The following is a 19,823-nucleotide window of genomic DNA, read 5'->3' as shown; positions in this document are numbered from 1 at the left end:
CCCCCCCCCCCCCCCCCCCCCCCCCCCCCCCCCCCCCCCCCCCTATCCCAGCCAAAACCAGCACAAATAGACAAGTAAATTTAGCCCCATCTCAGAAGTCTGGGTAGTGTTATTTGTGTGAGTAATAAGTAATGTCCAAATAATTTGAAATAACTTAGCATATACATTTGGTTTTACTAGATTCTTCGAATTATGGAATCCATTTGGGAAGCAGAATCCTTGGACCTCTGTTTGTTACCATATGGTTGTATTTCTACAGGGAACAAAATAGGTATGTGATCACACTTACCATGATTAGAAATTCAAAATACCATAGTTACAGAAGTTGCATGTAGGAGAACTGTTCTAGTATGCACTGTGGTCCTGAGATAAATAGCAGTTTATTACACTTTCTGTGAGCAGTCTTCAGCTGCATCTTAGCAATGGTTTCTCCCCTTCTGATGGGTATCCTTCAGCTGCTGCACTAGCTTAACTGTGATTCCTTTGCAAGTCCAACTGTTTGGGTCCTGCTGCAAGTTTTTGTTTAATAACAATATTTGGTATGAAAAAGCGGTGAAAGTGAGTGACTTATTCAAGATGTGTTTTAATGTGTTGATAAGAATAAAATAGAGAAAAGAGTTAAAATAGCAAAACATTTATGTTTTTTTCCTGACCTAAAGCTTCATACCCTATACTACATAGAAGCAACGGCATTACTCAACAGGATGCTCAGGCAATATTTCTCAGTGCGCATTAGTTCCTGCAGTACAGATGATCTATTTTCCAGAATTCATGGTGGGAGAAATCAAGTAGTTGCTTACAAAGCTTCTGGTGAACTGCTTGATGGTGCGTAGAGCAACCTGATCAGCTCTGGAAGAGTCCAGTTACATCCAGAAATGCCAAACTGATGTATAATTTATACATCCTGATGGCTCCAAACTGACTCTTTGCGGTTGGATTTGCATATATTATGTACCCTAGCACATCCACATTGCACAGTTTCCTAGTATCCAGATAATACAGAATTGACTGTAGAGTCAATTTTACTGGGCAGTTCTTGAACGATTGGCTGGAGGAAAGCCGCCTCAGTGCAGAAAAATTGGCCATGCCCAAGTGAAGCTATTGTGTGGAAAAAAATGCTTTGGCTGGTATAAACAGTGTGTCAGTGAGACAGATTAGCAGGTACAGCTCTGCCATTTTCTTAAAGCTTGAACATGTGTAAAAATCAGCAAGTTTGTTAATTCCTGTCATCAGTGTAGCTGGCAGTATGATAGTAACTGCATGGATTGATAAAATAATGATAATACACATATTGCTATGTGTCTCCCATGATCTCCAGCTTTTTAGTTCTTTCTTTTTCAGCAATATATTTTGCTTTATGGATCGAAGAATAATGAACTGAGTCCCAGTAGAATTAAGAACTCTTTTTAGTATATATCTGTAATGTACTTCCTCTCTAAAATCCATTGCCACATAAAATTTTTATCATCCTTTCTTTTGACTTCAAGGTATCTCAGCAATGCAAAAAACCCAAACTCACTGATAAAATACTTGGTAGTGTGACACAAAAGAGTTTCCTTTCTCCTAATTAAATGTTTTAAAATTAAATAAATTGTATTGATGGAATTCTAATAATAAAGGAAATGGAACATTATATACCAAAATACTAACTAACTGTAAATATAAGGAGGGTTGGGTTTTTTCCTCTTCTTTAGGTATGGTATAACAAACCTAATTTTTAGAGAGATTTTTAGGATTTAATTTAATTTTGTTTAAAAGCATCTTAAGACAATGTAATATATTGAAATAATGGAGGAAGGTGGAGGAATTCTGCCAGTGATCCTAGCATTCTTATATTCAAGTTACAGACTTCATTATTCTTTCATGAATTCTTAATTGACTTCCCATTTTTTTATCTCAAGGAAATAATTGTTTATTTTCCTATACACATGGGGGAGATGTAAGGATTTAGCATCCTTTCAGCACCACAGTAGGGGCATGGTTAATCACGTAAAGACTCCTGTTCAGTTTGCTGAGAATACCTGCAGCCTAAATTAGTAATACCCTGTGTGGGACACTTTGACATAGAGCTACTGCTTGTTTGGAACAAAACCAAAGAGCAGCAGCATGCAAATATGCTTTCACAATATTCTTATGTGGCCTTCTTCCAAGCATCTTCTTCCCTCCCTCTTAGTATTTCCATGGAACTTGGGGCAGTTTCTGTGTATTGAGACAAGGACAGCACCCCATTCTACACTGAGCACAGGGAAACAGCCAGGTGTCTTACACCTGGGGCTGGCATCCCCTCCTGTGTAGAGCTTTCTCAGTCTGTTGAAGACATATGCATTCAATGCAGTTTGGGATTTTGGAAACATCCGTCCTCCCCACTGCTGTTGCCAAATAGACCTCTGTAGGAGCAACTTTCTCTTCTATGTATCGCTGGTAAAAGATCATACCCTATTCTCTCTTCCTTTGATATGGCCATATGTTCCCAGCTCTGCGAGGCAATTATCACTACTTACTATGCTGCATCACTGCCAAATTTAAGAAGTTCAAGCTGGCACTTAATGTTAGAGTCACCTGCTTGAGTACCGCAGATCCCCAGAAGCACATAGCATAGTGCATTTACTGCTGCGCTTCCTCCCAATTGAATACAGCCCAGCTGAGATCCTTTATCCCAGTTACTGAAGCCTAACTTCAGTAGTCCTTGGTAGGACTAACCTACCAAGAGGCATGTCTATATTTAGAAGGATTTGCCAGTAGAGCTATACTATTCCAGCAGATAACTTTTTTTACCACGATACCTTTAAAGTATTTACTTGGGCAGAATAAGCTGCACAACATTCTGTGTTGGTTTTATACCACCCTTTTGGCAGTGCAGTGGAGAATGATCAGTAAAGGGTTTTCATTAGCAGCTGCTTTAAAATCTGGGGACTTTTCACACTGCTAATCAACATAGCTATGCTAGGAGAAGTTTTAAATGCAAGGGGAAGCAGAAGATGCCTCCTGCAACAGCTCCGCTCCCCTGGAATCAAGGACCTGTTGGCCGGTAGAGGGAGATTTGTGAGCACAGGCAGGGGAAGCCTTTTCAACAGCTGGAATGTGATCTGGAGCTCACTCCCAGGAGGAAAACAACAGCTTGACAAGCACAGACCAAAATGCAGAGCTTTTTAATTTGGTGGTGTTGGTGGTGGGTTTTGGAGGTTGTATTTCCACAACAGTTCTATTACAAACAAATCCAGGCCACTGTCAAAACAGAAGAAATACCTCCAGGGGGTATTCAGCCATGAATTCAGCCATGTGTGGAAGGCAGGGGCAGGAAGAGATTACTGCGTTGTTATTCTGTTACTGAAAAATTTGCACATAATTCAGTAATTGCAAAAGGGTAGGACTGTGAATAGATAGAAATTCATCCATTTCAGAGAGTCAAACTGAAACCAAATCAGAAACTGCTTTGAATCACTTTGGGGAGAAAGGGATATTTTTGTTTGCTGCTTATCTTTGAGCTGGAGCTGAAGCCAGGCTTTTACCTAGAAGACACTGTTGAACTTGAACCAGAGGAAGAAAATATAATATTTCCAGTTACCAAATAAGTTCAACTAAAATCTGACCTTCCTTCATACCAGCACGCCCAGTACAAGGGCAGACTGCATTTGCTAATCTTGGCTACAGTGCAGAGTTGTGTTGCAGCCTCTGTTTCTGCTTTTCTCTCTAGCTTCCCCTTCATCGCATGCCATGTTAGTATGAACAGTACAAGTCCTTGTTTCTGCACCATATTGCTGTGATGTGATGATTTGCCTTTGTGAGGATCTATTCAGTTTAGGGACCAACCTCTGGCCCCAACAGCCAGAGCTTTCCACCAGCAATCGCACTGCTATACCTCACTGTATACTGGTATTTCTGAATCTTTCTGTGCACGTGCACACTTAAGCTTAAATTGGATTTACTGCAGGAGGGCCAGCTCTGTTCCTCTGCCACAGCTCTGGCAACACTTGCATCCCTAGGCTGCTGCAACACTGCAGCTTCTCTTCAGCTCCTCAAATTTCTGAAGTTAGAGAGAAGCTGGTGGGAATGTGAATGGTACCTGGGCTTCTGCAGGGGATCAGGACAGGAGGTAGTTCCTCTCCTTGGGAAGAGCCTTATGCAGAGGGTCCCCACTCGTCATGTGATTCTTCCCATTTTAAAAGGTTTTACATTCTCATGGAGGAGTTTAGGATGCCAGGCTAGTTACGAGCTCTGGCTGGTGTCAGCTGGGAATGAACAAGAACCACTGTTGCTTGTAAAATGAATTTCTGCTCACAACCTGTGAAGTTCTGTAGTTGATTTAAAAAACACAGTTTTAAATTTAATTTTGCATATTTTTAATATGCTTTGGTATAAATTTAGTAACTTCTTCTAACTTCTTCCTTGTTTTCTCTAGGAATGATTGAAATTGTGAAAGATGCTACAACAATTGCCAAAATTCAGCAGAGTACCGTTGGCAACACTGGTGCATTTAAGGATGAAATACTAAACCAGTGGCTCAAGGAAAGATGCATGATTGAAGAGAAGGTGAGTTCTTTGAATTTTTAAGTAGGATTTTCAAATGCGCCCTACTAATTTAGAATCATAGAATCGTTTAGGTTGGAAAAGACCTTTAAGATCATCAAGTCCAACCGTTAACCTAGCACTCATGAATTTACTTGTAATCATCTTCAATGCTGACCCATATAGTAAATCAGACATCTTGTCTGGAACTGTGCAAATGCAATAAAACCTTCTGAAACTCTCAGTAAGAAACAGTAATCAAAAATTTTTTTTTTCTTTTAAACCACTTTATTCAAACCTGAGCACCTCAATATAAAACTAAACACTGGTGAACTGTCATTTTCCTTGCTAGACCCAGATTACTGCAAATTTAAAATCTGCACAAGTAAGTTTCTGCTATCAGTTCAACATTTAAATAGACTAATTCATCTCTTCTGACACACTTGGTAGATTTCATATAATGAAAATAACTAAAAGAATTAGTGCAATATACTGGACAGATCAAAATAAAACGTACTTTGGAAAACAAAGTTGCAAAGTTCATTACTGACAGACAGCAATACTTATGTTACAGATACAGGAGCATCATTTATTACTGTTCTAGCCATAAAGGAAGAACTTTGAACCCCCTTTGATTAGAGAGGAAAAAAGTTAGCTTTAAGTAACTGTACATTCTGTATACCTTTAAGCAACTCTTAAATATTACAGAAAGTATTAAACAAATGTAGACTACAATGCAGAGTACCTATTTACAGTACATTAATATCCAAATTTAAAATCAAGTTGGATGTACATAATCGTTAGTGCACTATTTTTTTCCTTAGGGGAAAAACAAACTGTAATGGCCAGCAATGATCAAAAACAAGAAAGAAGTTACAGACACCAAGTTTGTTGTGATTTTACTTGAAGAGCTCTTACAGTTTGTAGAGGAAAAAAAAACCCCTAAGTCGTAAAGTTGAATTTACTGGTCTGTACCCTCTGAACAGATTAGAAATGAAGTTAAACTTGATTTATCACTAATTCCTTTAGATAACTAACTGGGCTGATAGAATTTACATACAGTGTACCAACTAAAACTCCACTTTCCCGCAAGCATAGGGTTCTTAAAATTGTTAATGCAAGTATTATCTGTAATTAAATTATTAAACTATGGAATGTATAACTAAACAGTAGATACCCGCAGAAACAACTGGTTGCATCAATACTGTGAATAAGTTTAAGTAATTTTTAGACCCTGTTTCTAAAAAGGTTTTAAAGCACAATTGAGAATTATGAAAAGTCCCAATTCTATTTATTATAACAGTAATCAGTATTGAGGCTACAGGAACTGGCCAATTAGGTCCACGAAAAGTAGTTCTTTTACACCCCTAATGGTAAGTGATTTTTAAACCTTTCAACTGAAGGAAGTTTATTCCGCTTCCATCTCTCCTCTACTGCTGAAACATTACAGCCAGTGGTGGATACATGCATGTTAAAATTTTAGGTCAAAAGAAAACTCTGTATCATGAACTTGACTATTATCGTAAGTCTCTTCGCTGTTTGGAAGATGTACTGGGCCAGGTTAAGCACTCCAATTCCATGGTTATTAACAGTTAGGAAGCAGAATATTCAGAACAGTTTAAAGCAATTGATGTTGTAGTTACTACAGCATTGACTGTTGGGTGGTTGCGTGGTTTCAGTAAGGTCTACTCCTCTTCCTCTGGCAGAGTTGGCTCCTGCATTCTGTGGTTCATTCTTGGGCAATTTTTTTGCAATTGCCACGAATATTTCATTTACATTCATAGATGTTTTGGCAGAGGTCTCCATGAACAGCAAGCTGTTGTCATCTGCGTAAGCCTGTGCTTCCTGGAAATCCACAGCTCTTTTGTTAGCTAGATTAGCTTTGTTTCCTGCTGAAGCTATTACAATGTTAGGACTTGCTTGTCGCTGAAGTTTTGAACCAATAACCTTTCAACTGAAGGAAGTTTATTCTGCTTCCATCTCTCCTCTACTGCTGAAACATTACAGCCAGTGGTGGATACATGCATGTTAAAATTTTAGGTCAAAAAACCCCTCTGTATCATGAACTTGACTATTATCATAAGTCTCTTCACTGTTTGGAAGCTGTACTGGGCCAGGTTAAGCACTCCAATTCCATGGTTATTAACAGTTAGGAAGCAGAATATTCAGAACAGTTTAAAGCAATTGATGTTGTAGTTACTACAGCATTGACTGTTGGGTGGTTGCGTGGTTTCAGTAAGGTCTACTCCTCTTCCTCTGGCAGAGTTGGCTCCTGCATTCTGTGGTTCATTCTTGGGCAATTTTTTTGCAATTGCCACGAATATTTCATTTACATTCATAGATGTTTTGGCAGAGGTCTCCATGAACAGCAAGCTGTTGTCATCTGCGTAAGCCTGTGCTTCCTGGAAATCCACAGCTCTTTTGTTAGCTAGATTAGCTTTGTTTCCTGCTGAAGCTATTACAATGTTAGGACTTGCTTGTCGCTGAAGTTCTTTGACCCAATTTTTCGCTCTGGCAAAAGGAGCACAGAGCCCATACGGTTGTGTTTGTGTTACTTACGTGAGTTTGAAAAATCCATTCATTTTCCCTGTACTCATCCGCGGGTGTCTGTGAAAGAGCCTTTAGCATCCAGCTGGCAGCCGAGCTCCTGAGAAACAAGATGCTTTAGAAATGACTCCTTTGTCAGTGGTATTTAGCAGTGATACATGAAGAGCAGATTGAAAGGACATCTCAGAACACTGAAAGGCAGTGTGGTTTTAGAGGATTTTAATACAGGTTTGGGTACTCACAACTCCTTTGCTTAGGTAGGTCCACTGACTTACTAGAGCTTTCTGCCAGCTTTTTTTCTCAGAAAGTGTGGACAACTGTATGCTTATTTTACTTGTGCTAAGGGATAGAGCCTGCTCGCACAGTACAGCGAGTGCCATGCAGGGCTGTGATCTTAACCTCTGCTGTGCAACGGTGTATTTTATAAGGCACTTTGTCTAACTGTTGATAGGCACATGTTGACAGAAAGGCATATGACTTTGAGAATGACTGAATTTAGTTTCTAGCATTGAAGCATTTAACATCTCTAAGATTTATTTTTAGTTTCAGGCAGCTGTGGAAAGATTTGTTTATTCTTGTGCTGGATACTGTGTGGCAACCTTTGTACTTGGAATAGGAGACAGGCACAATGACAACATTATGATTACAGAAACAGGTGAGTTATTTTTTTAGAATTTCATAGAAGTGGGGACTGTCTATACTTCACTAGATTTATCTTTCATTTTAATAAATAATGCATTTAACAATGAATGAAGAGACACAATCCAGTTCTGTCAGCATTGCTTCCAAGTTCAGGTCCTCCTCTGACATTGAAATGTATTGTCACCCCTGTTGGCCTTCATATAGGCTCTAGATATTTATCATGAATAATGCCATTCTTTTCCAAGAATGAGTTTGTTACAAACTAAGTCATGAGGAATGTAAAATGTATTTTTTTAGTGTCTAGATCTAAGATCTAAAAGCCAAAAAACTTTAAAAAGCAGACAGCTGTTCACCTGTCTGAAGTGTGGATATGGTTCTGACAGTACTCAGTGGAACCGTATCTGTGTCAGAATGCAGATGCTACTGGACTATTTTCACTTCTGAGGAACATAACTGCTTTATATACCTTTGTAGAAAATCCTAGAAAATAAGTGTACATGGAGCGTATTGGGTTTGCTACTGAAGTCTGTGGGATGGTTGCAATCCTCCTGAAAGAACCGTAATTTTTTTGTATTACAAACTTTGTGAAATTATTTCTGTAGCTGCACATTGCTTCATCCCTAATTTTACTTACCTATGGAAGCCCCAGAAAGGACCCCAGAATAAGCAGTACATATGGAGGAGTTTTATTTGGTCTAAGAAACTCACTTCCAGTTTCATGATCCTCTTGCTTCATAATTAGTCTTTACATAATGCTAAGAGACAGAAAATACTTTTGGGCTTAGTTAGAAGGCTGTATATTTAATATTAATCATATTATAGTTAAAGTTTTATCAGTTGAAGGCTAGAGAGAAGAAGTACCCAGAAGGCAGAAATGAACTAATTGAAGACTACAGTAAAAAAGTTCACCAGAAGTCCCTGAGGAAAAGAAGACAGAGAAATGCTTTAATTTCAACATTCTATATAATATAAAGCAATGTTAGTGCCCATTGGAAGAAAATGAGGGACAGATCAGTAGAAAGGGAGACAGAGAAAGAAATGTTATTCTGTTGTGGTCAGGAGGAGATTTGCCTTAGAGTCTTTAATGGGAGCAACAAGCCAGAAGGATGTCAGTCTGAGAGGTCTGCAGAGAGGTTGGGAGGACTCGGAAACTGGCTGAAATGCTGGAATGTCTAAGGATGTTCCACCTACCGACCACTGTTAAGTATCATCTTACATATCATCTTACATCATTTGATGTTTTATCTTTTTTTTATACATGTACCACTATTACAAATCTATGTTTTTAAGTAACCATACTCTTTTATCCTTACATCTTGTCTGCCAGTGAAGGTAATAAAGTAATCTGAAGAGCAGCAGCACACTCCAGTCCTGTAGATGTAGCGATCCTTAGAAAGGGGAGTTTTTCATCGCTTTCCTGGGAACTGATACCCTACTACAATTTCAAAGTTATCCAAAGGGTGACAATGCAAACTTACTCTGCACAGTACAGGGTGGTTTAGAAATTGGTAATGCAGGTCTGTGAGGAAGAAGCATGTTCTAGTAAATGACATTAGCCAAGGAGCTGGATAGCACCAGAATCCCATGGGCATTTGAAACATAATCCACAAGCCTTTTCCATGTAGTGGTGTGCTGGGAGCTGATTGTTACGGATCTGAGGCACAAGCTTTCCTTGGTTGATTTTTGAAAAGCTGTGAGTGTATGTTTAGAAAATACAGCAGTTCTGCCAGGTTTTTAACAACTGCCAAAGATAAATAAAAAGTAACTTTGCCAAGAGGACAGAATTATATATTTAAAAAAAAAAGAGAGAAATAGTCTGCCAAAGATAAATAAAAAGTAACTTTGCCAAGAGGACAGAATTATATATTTAAAAAAAAAGAGAGAAATAGGCTTTTCTGCTGAACTAGAGTGGGAATATATACCCCAAAAAAGAGGTTTTGAATTATTGTGAATAGAAGTAAGTGTTCATGGCAGTTTATTGTATTTGAGCCTAACTGTGAATTCTTCTCTTTATGAAGGTAACCTTTTCCATATTGATTTTGGCCATATTCTTGGGAATTATAAAAGCTTCCTTGGAATTAATAAGGAAAGAGTTCCCTTTGTGCTGACTCCGGATTTTCTGTTTGTCATGGGGACTTCTGGAAAGAAGACAAGTCTCCATTTCCATAAATTTCAGGTAGAGTGAATATCTAGCTGCAAATCAATTAAGCAATGTTTTTTACCCTCTGAAATGAACATTAGTGCCTTACTTTTCAAAGGTCTAGGCTCCTGGGTATTACATTAATAAAATTTACTGAATCATAATACAATTCCGGGATATTTTAGGCCCAGTTAAGACCAAAAATTATCTGTAGGATTATGGGGACTAGAATTCAAAGATCCACAAAGCCACACTGAAAAGCTTCAGTTAGCAGCAGACCAGATAGGCAGTCCTTTCTTTGCTTCTTGTCTTGATTGAAAATACTTTGCAGAGGGCTTCAGTATTCGTGCAGTTAGAGGACACTCATAGCGCAAAGCAGAGCCTTCTGTGTAGTATGAGCAGGCGCGAGGCATTCCTCAGCTGGCCTTGCCAGTGTTATTCCCTCCTGATTCTGCCCTCGTGTTCTGGGGCTCGGACTACTGCATCTGAGTAGAAATCTGCAGTGACCCGAAGCTATGTCAGATTCTGGTTTTGTGAAGTGGATGGACTTAATGCTCTGAAAGAAAAGAATGGTGTTAAGAATCTATTCTACTGCAGCTTCTATTTGAAATTGAGCCCCTCCGAAACAGTTCTGATTTTTCAAGCTTCTGTAGGACCTGGGGAAGGAGGGAGCAAAGCAAAATGCTGTTTAGTATGTTTTATGAAATGGCTGAGAGCACAGCTGAGCGGAAGTAAATGGATGTCTGGGGTGTTACTCCTGTGCTCATCTTTAGGGACTTTAAATAAGTCCCTGATTTAGAAAGCAGGTTTCCTATAATATCAAAAGAAAAAGTCTCCTCCAGAGTGTGAGTCAAAGCAAAGCCTAACTTAGATGTTCTGGATTCCCTGTGAATGAACTAGTCTCTCCATTCTGGTAAGGAGTCTGGTTTTCTAACCTGAGTACCTAATTGAGGTTCTTATTGTTGGACAGTGAATATGTCCCTTTGAACGTATACATGATTGTACAGCAAGTAACAAGGCAATTGTCATCCTTGAGCCCAGACTTCTGAAAATAACTGAAGAACCAGGTGCGATTTTTGAGTCTTTGTTTTGCACAAGGACTAGCTTTATCACAGTGCAGGTGTTTTGAAGGGGGCTTGTAGCTCAAAAGATTTAAGAGCAGGGTGAGTTTTGCTATGGGAGGGGAACGCAGAGCCCATGCTTTCAGAGGAGCCTGTGAGCTGTGCTGCGTACAGGAAAGATGCTGTTGCCGCAGCTGTAAGCCATGTGCAAGTGTGGGGCTGAAACACCACTCTAGGGTATGTCATTTCATAGAAGACCTCTGTTCTGGAAGCAGAAAATAGCTGAAAATGTGGAAGTGTGCTAATGGAGAATTGGAAGACTAGCAACCTGTTAGTGTCTGCAGTCACGTAATGTTGTGTTAGTATATATGGATCATCCAGCTTTTTAGAGAATATCTGACCTTTGCTTCAGCAGCCCAAATACCAAAAGCAGTAAGAGGTGATTTTGGTCTTAGCCTCTCTTCAATAAGCCATGCCTTCATCATAGAGTCCGAGGTTTGACTGAACACCTATTTTGTTACTCTGGTACGAATTTCTGAATACTGCTACCATCCCACTAATGCAGACAGTTTAGGAATGCCGTGATAGTGCCAGTGTCATTTCCGCTAGTGTCATTAACCAGATGAAGGGTGATTTATGTGCTTTACCTTTGTGAACTGTGACCATGCTATGTGACCCGGTCATTTTCAGTGGGATGATTTAGGCACAGATAACAATAATACTGACCAAAAAAATGTAAGTTCATGTACAGTTCTGCTGCATTAGATACTGTTTATAAACTGCTATTCCGGTAGTGCATTAAAAGGCTTTTCTGTCTCAAAGACCAATTAAAAAAAAGTTAAAATACTTCCATACAAGTAAAATAGTAATACAGAGCAAGATTGCATCACGTATTTTGCTGTAAAAAATATATGTTTTAATTATATGGTCAGAGTACAAAAATAAACAAAATTATAGCTTCACTTTTCATCTGGTTTCATCATGTTTCCTAATACTGAGGGATTCATTCAGTGTGCCTGCTGACTCATTCATATATTAATGGAAGAGTCTCAGCATTTATCCTTCATTAATTTTTAAGAGCATCTCTCATTAATTTGTACTTCAACTATATTAAAATAGGTGGTACTTCAGAGGAATCCTTTGTTTTTTACAGGCTTTGGTGTTTTTAATATTTTAAAACATCTACTTTTAAAAATTTTATTTCTCTGTCACCTATTGGATACAATCCATACAGATGTGTTAGGCATAGCTCATATTGCAGGTGTCAGAGGAGGTTAATTAGACAAATAATTTTGACCAAAGTTCACTGCAAAAGAGTATAGTTTGTTGTTAGAGAACTTCTAAAGCTGTCAGTGGCCTCGCAACTTTTCTGGAACTAGCAATAAAGCTCATTCCTATTAGCTCTTAATCTAAATTTTGCTTCCCTTTTTGTTTGTGTTTCTTATGATGGTTTAATGAAAATTAGAGGCCAGAGGTTATTAATGACGTCACAGAAATGCTTAGTAGGAAGCAGTATTTTATGATCTTTTGTCCTAATTGCAAAAATGTATTTAAGCATGACTTAATCTGAGAAGACAAGTATTTTTCTGTTCCATCTATGAATTTTTCAGCTGCCTTAGTACTGTCCAGATTTCTCTTGCTGCAAGTGTCATATGCGGTGGCATTTCCTTTGCAGCCTTTGGCTGAAACCCATGCAACCCTCTTACTCCTATGTACATGCAACTTTTTCACTTCTTACTTGTAGAAACCCTTGAGAGAGCCTCGTCTAAGATCTTCGTAGTCTTTTGAGCTTTGTCCACCTACCTATTATTAGTTTGCCTAAAATTGTCTTTGCTAGTTTTTGCATTAAATTCTGAATGCATTTTTATTCATTATATTTAATTTATTTAATACATTCATTTTTCATTACTCTGCTGACTTGATAATACAGAGATCTGTATTTTCAGTACTAATCAAATTCTTCTGTACCATTTGTTTACAAAATCTCATGTATTTGATTGTCCAATAAAGATAACAGAAAGCAGAAGGGTGTACAATTCATCATTGAAAAATACTTATTTGTAGTATACTGTGCAGGGAAGGAATGGCCTATATAACAGAACTTGGACACTTTGTATTATAAAAATGCCTGACCTTTAGGATACTAATACTTAGGACAGTTTCAAGCTCTCAAAATAATTATTCTTTATTGTCTGTTCGACAACAGGATTTTGGTTTCTCCTCAGCTCCTCTCATTTTGCCTATGGCTTTAGATCAGTTAGCAGCTTTCTTCTTAATCCCAAGGTAAACATCTACATATCCTTGACACATACGTATGTGTTATTTTTGGTTCTCTCTGCCTCTCTCAGAAGTGTAAAAATTAGTTTTCTTGGAAGATGTAAATTCAGAACTCCATTCAGTTCCTGTCTGAATAAATAACTTTAACAGGCAGATACAGATTTTTTACATCTTTTGAATTCCTGGAAGGACTGCCTTTGAAATGCAGTGATGCCAGGTTCTTGACTGCATAATTGTTTTTCTGTCTCAGACACCCACAGTAGTGAGATGCATCATCCATAGAGAAATGCAAAACCTTCTTTGATATAACTATAAAGAGCTTTCATCTCTTTCAAGGGGAACAAAACACACACTAACTCTTGTGACAAGATTTCCCTGTTTGAAGTTGAAAATATATAAGTAGAATTTCTTTTTTTTTATTTTTTATTTTTTTCCCCTGTTGTCATGGAGAGAAACTAATCCCTGTGATAAGGCGATGGTGTTTTCTGTTGTAAATTGTGCTTTGACCATTGCAATTTATCTTCTGCTTCACGAGAGCTATACTAACATTAGAGTTCGTAAGTATGGTCGTATTTCAGGAGAGAATTTATTTGGAAACAGAGTGAAAGATTTAAGGGCCCAGGCAATAGGAAAAAAGAACCCCTACAGACAGATCTTCAACGTATCATCTTCCTTCCTTAGTATCTTCCTAACCTGTCTGGTTGGTTGTCCTGGTGTTGCTGATGTGAACAGTGATAGATGTTAAGATTATTTGTGCGCTTCTTACTGTTTCTAAGGAAGAAAAAAAACATACACCTCGTCAAAAATAAATGGTCTTCTAGGGGGCTGGTGAGAGTTGGTGGAACTTTACGTGAAAATATTTGGATTTCTTAATATTTTTTTAATAAATTCATACACATTTGTGGAAAGTTTAAATTGAATATTTAATTGGGTAAAAATTAGCATTGCTTCAGCCTTGGTTTTAATAGCAACAACCTTCTTGGAAATATTTTTCATCTTTTTACATTACTGCATTGCAGGCCCAATTATTGATTTCTTCGTTGCATTGTTTTCCTTAAGATGTTATTTCTAAAAGTAAATGAGTAATAAATTTAACATAAGAAATAATCATTTCAGTTTATGTATTAGTCACTTAGCATTAAATATTCTTTTAAAAAGCATTGTGTGTTTTTCCAAGCTGCAGAAATTTCATTCTTCTAAAGGTTATGTTGTTAAGCACAAATTACTTACATATGGAAGTGAAAAAGCTATAAAAAAAAATCTGTGGAATCCAGTATGACAGTACGGAAACACAGAAGTCCTACAGCAAGGCAGAGTGCCTGAAAACTAGAGCTGTCAGCTGGAAAAATTTCTCAGAACACCAAGCCTGAAAAATCTTCTCCATTAAATAAGCCGTTACCTCTGCAAAGTTAATAGACATATATATAAAATGAAGAACAGTCCCCTGGAGGTGCTGCTTTATTCAATATCACTTGCCAGCCATGGCCTTTAAATGGGAATATACCAACTGGAAAGGAAGACCGTGAATTACTGCCGTCTCTTTTAACAGCCACAGAAAGAGATGATACGACACGGAAATTGATTTGAAATTTTGGTGAAGCTAAGGTTTTATGCTTTAGTAATTAATATAATATTATTAAAAAGAGCCTTTAGTTTGTACACCAAAACAGTACTTGTTGCCCCAAGGTGTGGTGATGAATGAAGTAATACTGAGCGACGGATGCAGAAGTTCGCTTCACGTTTCTGCTCAGGTGAACGGCTCTGTTGGGTCTCCTCTCTCTGATGTACTTGAGTGATTGAATAGCGTTGGTTAATGAGAGTCCTGTGAAATTCCTACACCATCCCTCTCAGTTCACCTCATCAATTAACAAAAAATTCTTCTCTCTTGTAGGACATATGTGTGAAGGCTTATTTAGCTCTTCGACACCACACAAACCTGCTGATCATCCTGTTCTCCATGATGCTAATGACTGGAATGCCCCAATTAACCAGCAAAGAGGATATTGAGTATATCCGGGAGGCACTGACAGTAGGGAAAAGCGAAGAAGATGCCAAAAAGCATTTTCTTGATCAGATAGAGGTTTGCAGAGATAAGGGCTGGACTGTGCAATTTAACTGGTTTTTACATCTTGTGCTTGGAATCAAACAAGGAGTAGAAAAGCATTCTGCTTAATATTTTATGTAAATTACCTGTGGGTGTGAATAGGAGGTTAGTGAATCTACATGTTATTTATGAATTCCGAACAAATGAGCAGTCAAAATTGCCTTTACTTTGCTGGCAGCTTCAATGGATCTTCTAAAAAGGCAAGGACTTTTGCTCTGCCCCTCCAGAAGGTCTTCCTGCAGTTAAGATTTTTTTTTTTTTTTTTTAATGTCTAATGACACTTCACGTTGCTGGATTCTTGTAACTAGTTGCTTTGCTGATGCGGCCTGCATTTTTCTTGTTTTCTTTAGTAATAATTTCAGATAAATATGAAGGAGGAGCTTGAGTAAGATGATAACCTGCAAATTCAAATAGAAATCCCCTATGACATTACCTTAATTGTTCATGAGGGTCAAGCCCTTAAAAAGCAGAAGAATCTATTTAAAATCTGTGGTTATATTGAAATCCCTGTAGGCAAGTCACTTCTTTCTCAGGATGGCTTACACTCAAGTGTTCTTCACCCACATCCTTCTCTTTTGTCACTTCCTTAACGCTTTGCCCTTTTTGGAGCTTTGGCTCTACCACTAGAGGAAATTACCTTACTATTATTGTAGCCTCCTGACATAGACAACTGAGCTTGACTGTCCTGCCAGGAGAACTTCATCGTTACCTGGAAGTTCCTCGGGTTTGAACCTGAAATTCTGCAGGTTTAATTTTGAAAGGTTTTTTTACTGTACTTTTTCATGGGGAACGTCCGTATTATATTACAGATTATATTCTTACTGTAAAGTTACTAAAATTCCACCTGTATAGTAAAAGCTTTGTAGAAAAAGCAATGGTACTTCCTTATTCCTCAGAGAAAACTCCTTGTGTAAGAGTAATTGACATTTTACCAAATATTTGAGAAACCCAAAGTTATTTATTCTTTGGTGATATATTTTCAGGGTATACCTAGAAGGAATTAAATGTAAACTTTGAAACTGTGTATATTTTGCTATTTATTTTTAAATTCCTTAAGAGACTATACTACTGAAAAGCTATTTATGAAAGAAAAAAAATCCTTATCTTTAATTTCAATATTTAAACTTAAAAGAGGAAAAAATGGGCAGTGTTAAGTAGAATTTTAACTTCCCTTCTGCAGGATGCCTGCAAACCATCAAGTCTGCCTATGGTAGGAAAGGAAAAAAATATATAGTATGCATTAGTCTTTGACTTGAATTATTATGATATACTTCCTGCTAATTGATTTTTACCAAAGAGAGAAGATGGCTTACAATATTGCTTTTTTGCACTTGTGCCTGTGTAATTTCTTCCTTCATCGTAGTGTTACATGGGTTTTACATTACATATAAATGATTAACTGGATTTTTTAATTCTGTTATCATTTGCTTTGATCATTTCACAGAACTGTGTAAGATTTTAACTACTGCTACCACTGTTACTACTGAGTGTATTCTTGAAGGATTTTTAATAAATGTACTGTAATTGGTGTCTCAGTTATGAGATACAGCCAATCTATTCTTGAAATGTAGATGTTTAATTGGTTACTGTGCACGGCTATTTTTGATGTATATGGTAGACTCTAGTTAAGGAAATCTAAAACGTTAAAATGTAGAATATTTTGTTGTTCTGTTACATTATTATTCTGTGCAAGATAGGCTTACGACCATACTAAAATATAAACTAAATGGTGAATATTGTCTGTAAAATGATATTTTTAGATTTGTATTTTATAGATCTGAAATAAATTGACATGTTCATTTGATTATCATTCATGAATAAGCAGCTTAGCCCAAAATACACGTAAGTATTTTTTATCCAGTTACTTAAAGACTATGTAATCTCAGTAAGAAATCGTATTCAAAGTCCCACTCAGAGGAATTGTTTTCGTTCCATACTAATAACTCCGTATGATGTCAGATATCTTAAATTTTAATAGTCTACAGTTTTAGAATTTGAATTATTATAAGTATAAAATGTGAATAGAATATTACCACTTTCTAAGACCACTTTATTCATTCCTGGTTTGTTCTATAAAGAAAAATCTGAAGATTTTAGTAAGTTCCTAGTTTTAAAAAGTAAGTAAATCTACTGCTAAATTTAACTCCAGCATGGGGAAATAAATGCTAATCACAACTTCAAGGGAAATGGCAGTCTTGAAGCAGCCTCCATTTGCAGAAAAAGGTCTACGAGAGATCTGCACCCAGAGGAAAGCAGTTTAGTCCTACACTAAACTTAAACTGATGATTTTTATCAGCAGTTTACAATGTGCTGTATTGAATTGTATGCAATGTTTGTTACAGACATCTGAACCACCTCTGTGCTGAGCTAATTAGCAGACTTTTTAATTGCTTTCCTTGCCCGTGAAGCCTACGTTTGGGCTGCCTGGGGCAGTGCTAAGCTGCCTTGTGTCTTCCTTTGAACACCCCCTCTGCATCGGGCGCTGGGTGTTTGCCAGCCTGACTTCTGGGAGATCAAGAGTAGCTGCCAAATCTCCTTTTTACCTACAGAACAAGCTATTAGGCAGCTTACCGGCACTTCATTTATAAATAGCTGTGGATTCATACGGCTGATTATCTGTTGGCTTTCGTGTGTCTCTGGAAACCTCCACCCACTACTGACTCTGTTTTCGGGCAGAAGGAAAAACAACGCAGAGATGTGGTTTGGGGCAGTCCAGCTTCGAGGTGGAGTGGAATTGCTTTTCAGGTGAGGAGGTGGGCACGAGTACACGTCTGCCCGTCCCAGTGCAGAATACAGCCGTCGCTTTCTGCAGTGGTGGCTACGTACCCAAGGCCTTGAAAGCTGGAGCTTCAGCACAGCCGCCACTGCCAGAGCAGGAAGCTGAACCACAATTTCCTGAGTTTGGGCCTAATGTCTTCCAGTGCGTAAATACACCAACCCTTCAGAATAGCTGGTTTATAAGGGCTATAAACCAGGAAATGTAAATTAGTCACTAACCACATATTTTTCACAGGCTCTAACACAGCATGCAGAGAGAGAAAATCACTAAATTTTCTGAGTAGGGCTCAGTTATCATCCTTGTCTCCTGTTAGGCCTTAAGATTATTTTTTAAAAATTATTTTTAAGGGCTTCTTTTTCTTTAAGATGTATTATATTTTCTTGGTAGTCTAAATTCACGTTACTACTGCACCTAACAGTGGAAATTTGAATCTATTCTTAGAGTCGGTGCCTCAGACTCGGTTGTGACTTGACATGTACTTTGGCTCCAGCAAGATCATTGAGATGTTGGTTAGCGATGAGTGTGTCCCCAAGGCTCCAGCCTAATTATATTCCAGGACAGGAAGAGAAGTTGAAAGGGAGCTAAGGTGTACAGCATGATTGTATTTAGATCGTCATTGAATACACTGGTTGCACTTGTTAGAGGTATTTAATCTAGCATTGGCAGAATATTTAGCCTTATTTAACACATATTTAGCAGAATTTCCTCTAAAATGTGACCAACGATACAGAAATACAGATATGAACAACTGAGAAAAATATCAATGGAAATTATAACTCTTTTAGGGTCTTTTTCATTATAAATCTTTTTTACTGTCTACTAGCAGCATTCTGCAAATCCGCATGAGTAGTCCCAAGGATTATGTAGAGTACAAACTCTGTGCTGATGACTTTCTAATGCAGTTTGTGTGAAGTAATCTTGAAAATAAGAAATTATTAAAATCTGGGATACCAAACCGTCAGCAGGGTCTGGTGGGCCATTTGAATATCCCAGTAACACTGAAGTATCTGAAAAACACTGATGTGCTTTCATGAATCTTCTAATTGCAACTTACACAATGTATGTTGGAAACAGCGCTCCAGAAATCGCCTGTTCTCCTGGACAGAAGTCTGCAGGAAGAGGTTCCTGCCATGCTCACCCCACTCTGAATTTTGGAGGCAGAATTGGCCAGAAAAAGTACTAATGTATTTTTAAACTTTGTGACACGTTTACAGAAAATAAGATTCATGCTGGAGAACAGAAAGCAGTTTGTCTGCAGTTACAGCGTTAATAATGACTAATCAAGGATACAAATGACATGGTTATAACCATTTGAGGTTCGTACATCATTATGTCATTAGAGAAAAGAGGCATTGGTGATCGGTTCTAGTATGATACGGGGAGATGGTCAGAAGGACATGGCTTTTCCTGGCTTTTTGAGCATCAGTGGGTCTCATACCCAGCAAGAGAGAGGCTGGTGTCCTGCCTGTTGATAATGAGCAAGTGGGCGCTTGACAGGAAAAACTCCTTCCTTCCTACCCCTGGGAATGGAGATTTGTCGTTTCAGAGGGTGCACGGCAGCACTTGACGTGGCAAGAGCTCTCCACAGGCTGGGGGAGGCAAGTAGGCAGCGTTTAGAAAAAGATGTACCGTTTCTCAGGTGATCTCCTGGGGATGCAGAAGAAGAGGCTGTCACTTTGGAAACAGCAGCAGCATGGTGCCAGAAACACATGCCAGTTAATTTTAGCTAACAAAAGAGACCTGCGTATGGCAGAAGTGCTATATCTA

At 38.1% G+C, this 19,823-nt stretch overlaps 1 protein-coding gene across 1 annotated transcript in view; it reads left to right on the top strand.

Annotated features, from left to right (window-relative positions):
- PIK3CG (phosphatidylinositol-4,5-bisphosphate 3-kinase catalytic subunit gamma) overlaps positions 1-17,080 on the top strand; it is a 30,673-nt gene extending 13,593 nt beyond the window's left edge. Inside the window, exons 6-10 of the mRNA XM_009289038.2 lie at positions 181-271; positions 4,400-4,530; positions 7,597-7,708; positions 9,714-9,871; positions 15,065-17,080. Coding sequence (XP_009287313.1) covers positions 181-271; positions 4,400-4,530; positions 7,597-7,708; positions 9,714-9,871; positions 15,065-15,346 — 774 coding nt within the window. The 3' untranslated portion in view covers positions 15,347-17,080. The remainder of the gene's footprint in view (positions 1-180; positions 272-4,399; positions 4,531-7,596; positions 7,709-9,713; positions 9,872-15,064) is intronic.
- The last annotated feature ends 2,743 nt before the right edge of the window (positions 17,081-19,823 follow it).

The sequence above is a fragment of the Aptenodytes forsteri genome, unplaced genomic scaffold (assembly GCF_000699145.1).
Source record: "Aptenodytes forsteri isolate BGI_AS27 unplaced genomic scaffold, ASM69914v1 Scaffold137, whole genome shotgun sequence".
NCBI lineage: Eukaryota > Metazoa > Chordata > Aves > Sphenisciformes > Spheniscidae > Aptenodytes > Aptenodytes forsteri.
Note: the sequence above shows the minus strand (reverse complement) of the source record. Positions and strands in the feature narration are given on the sequence as shown.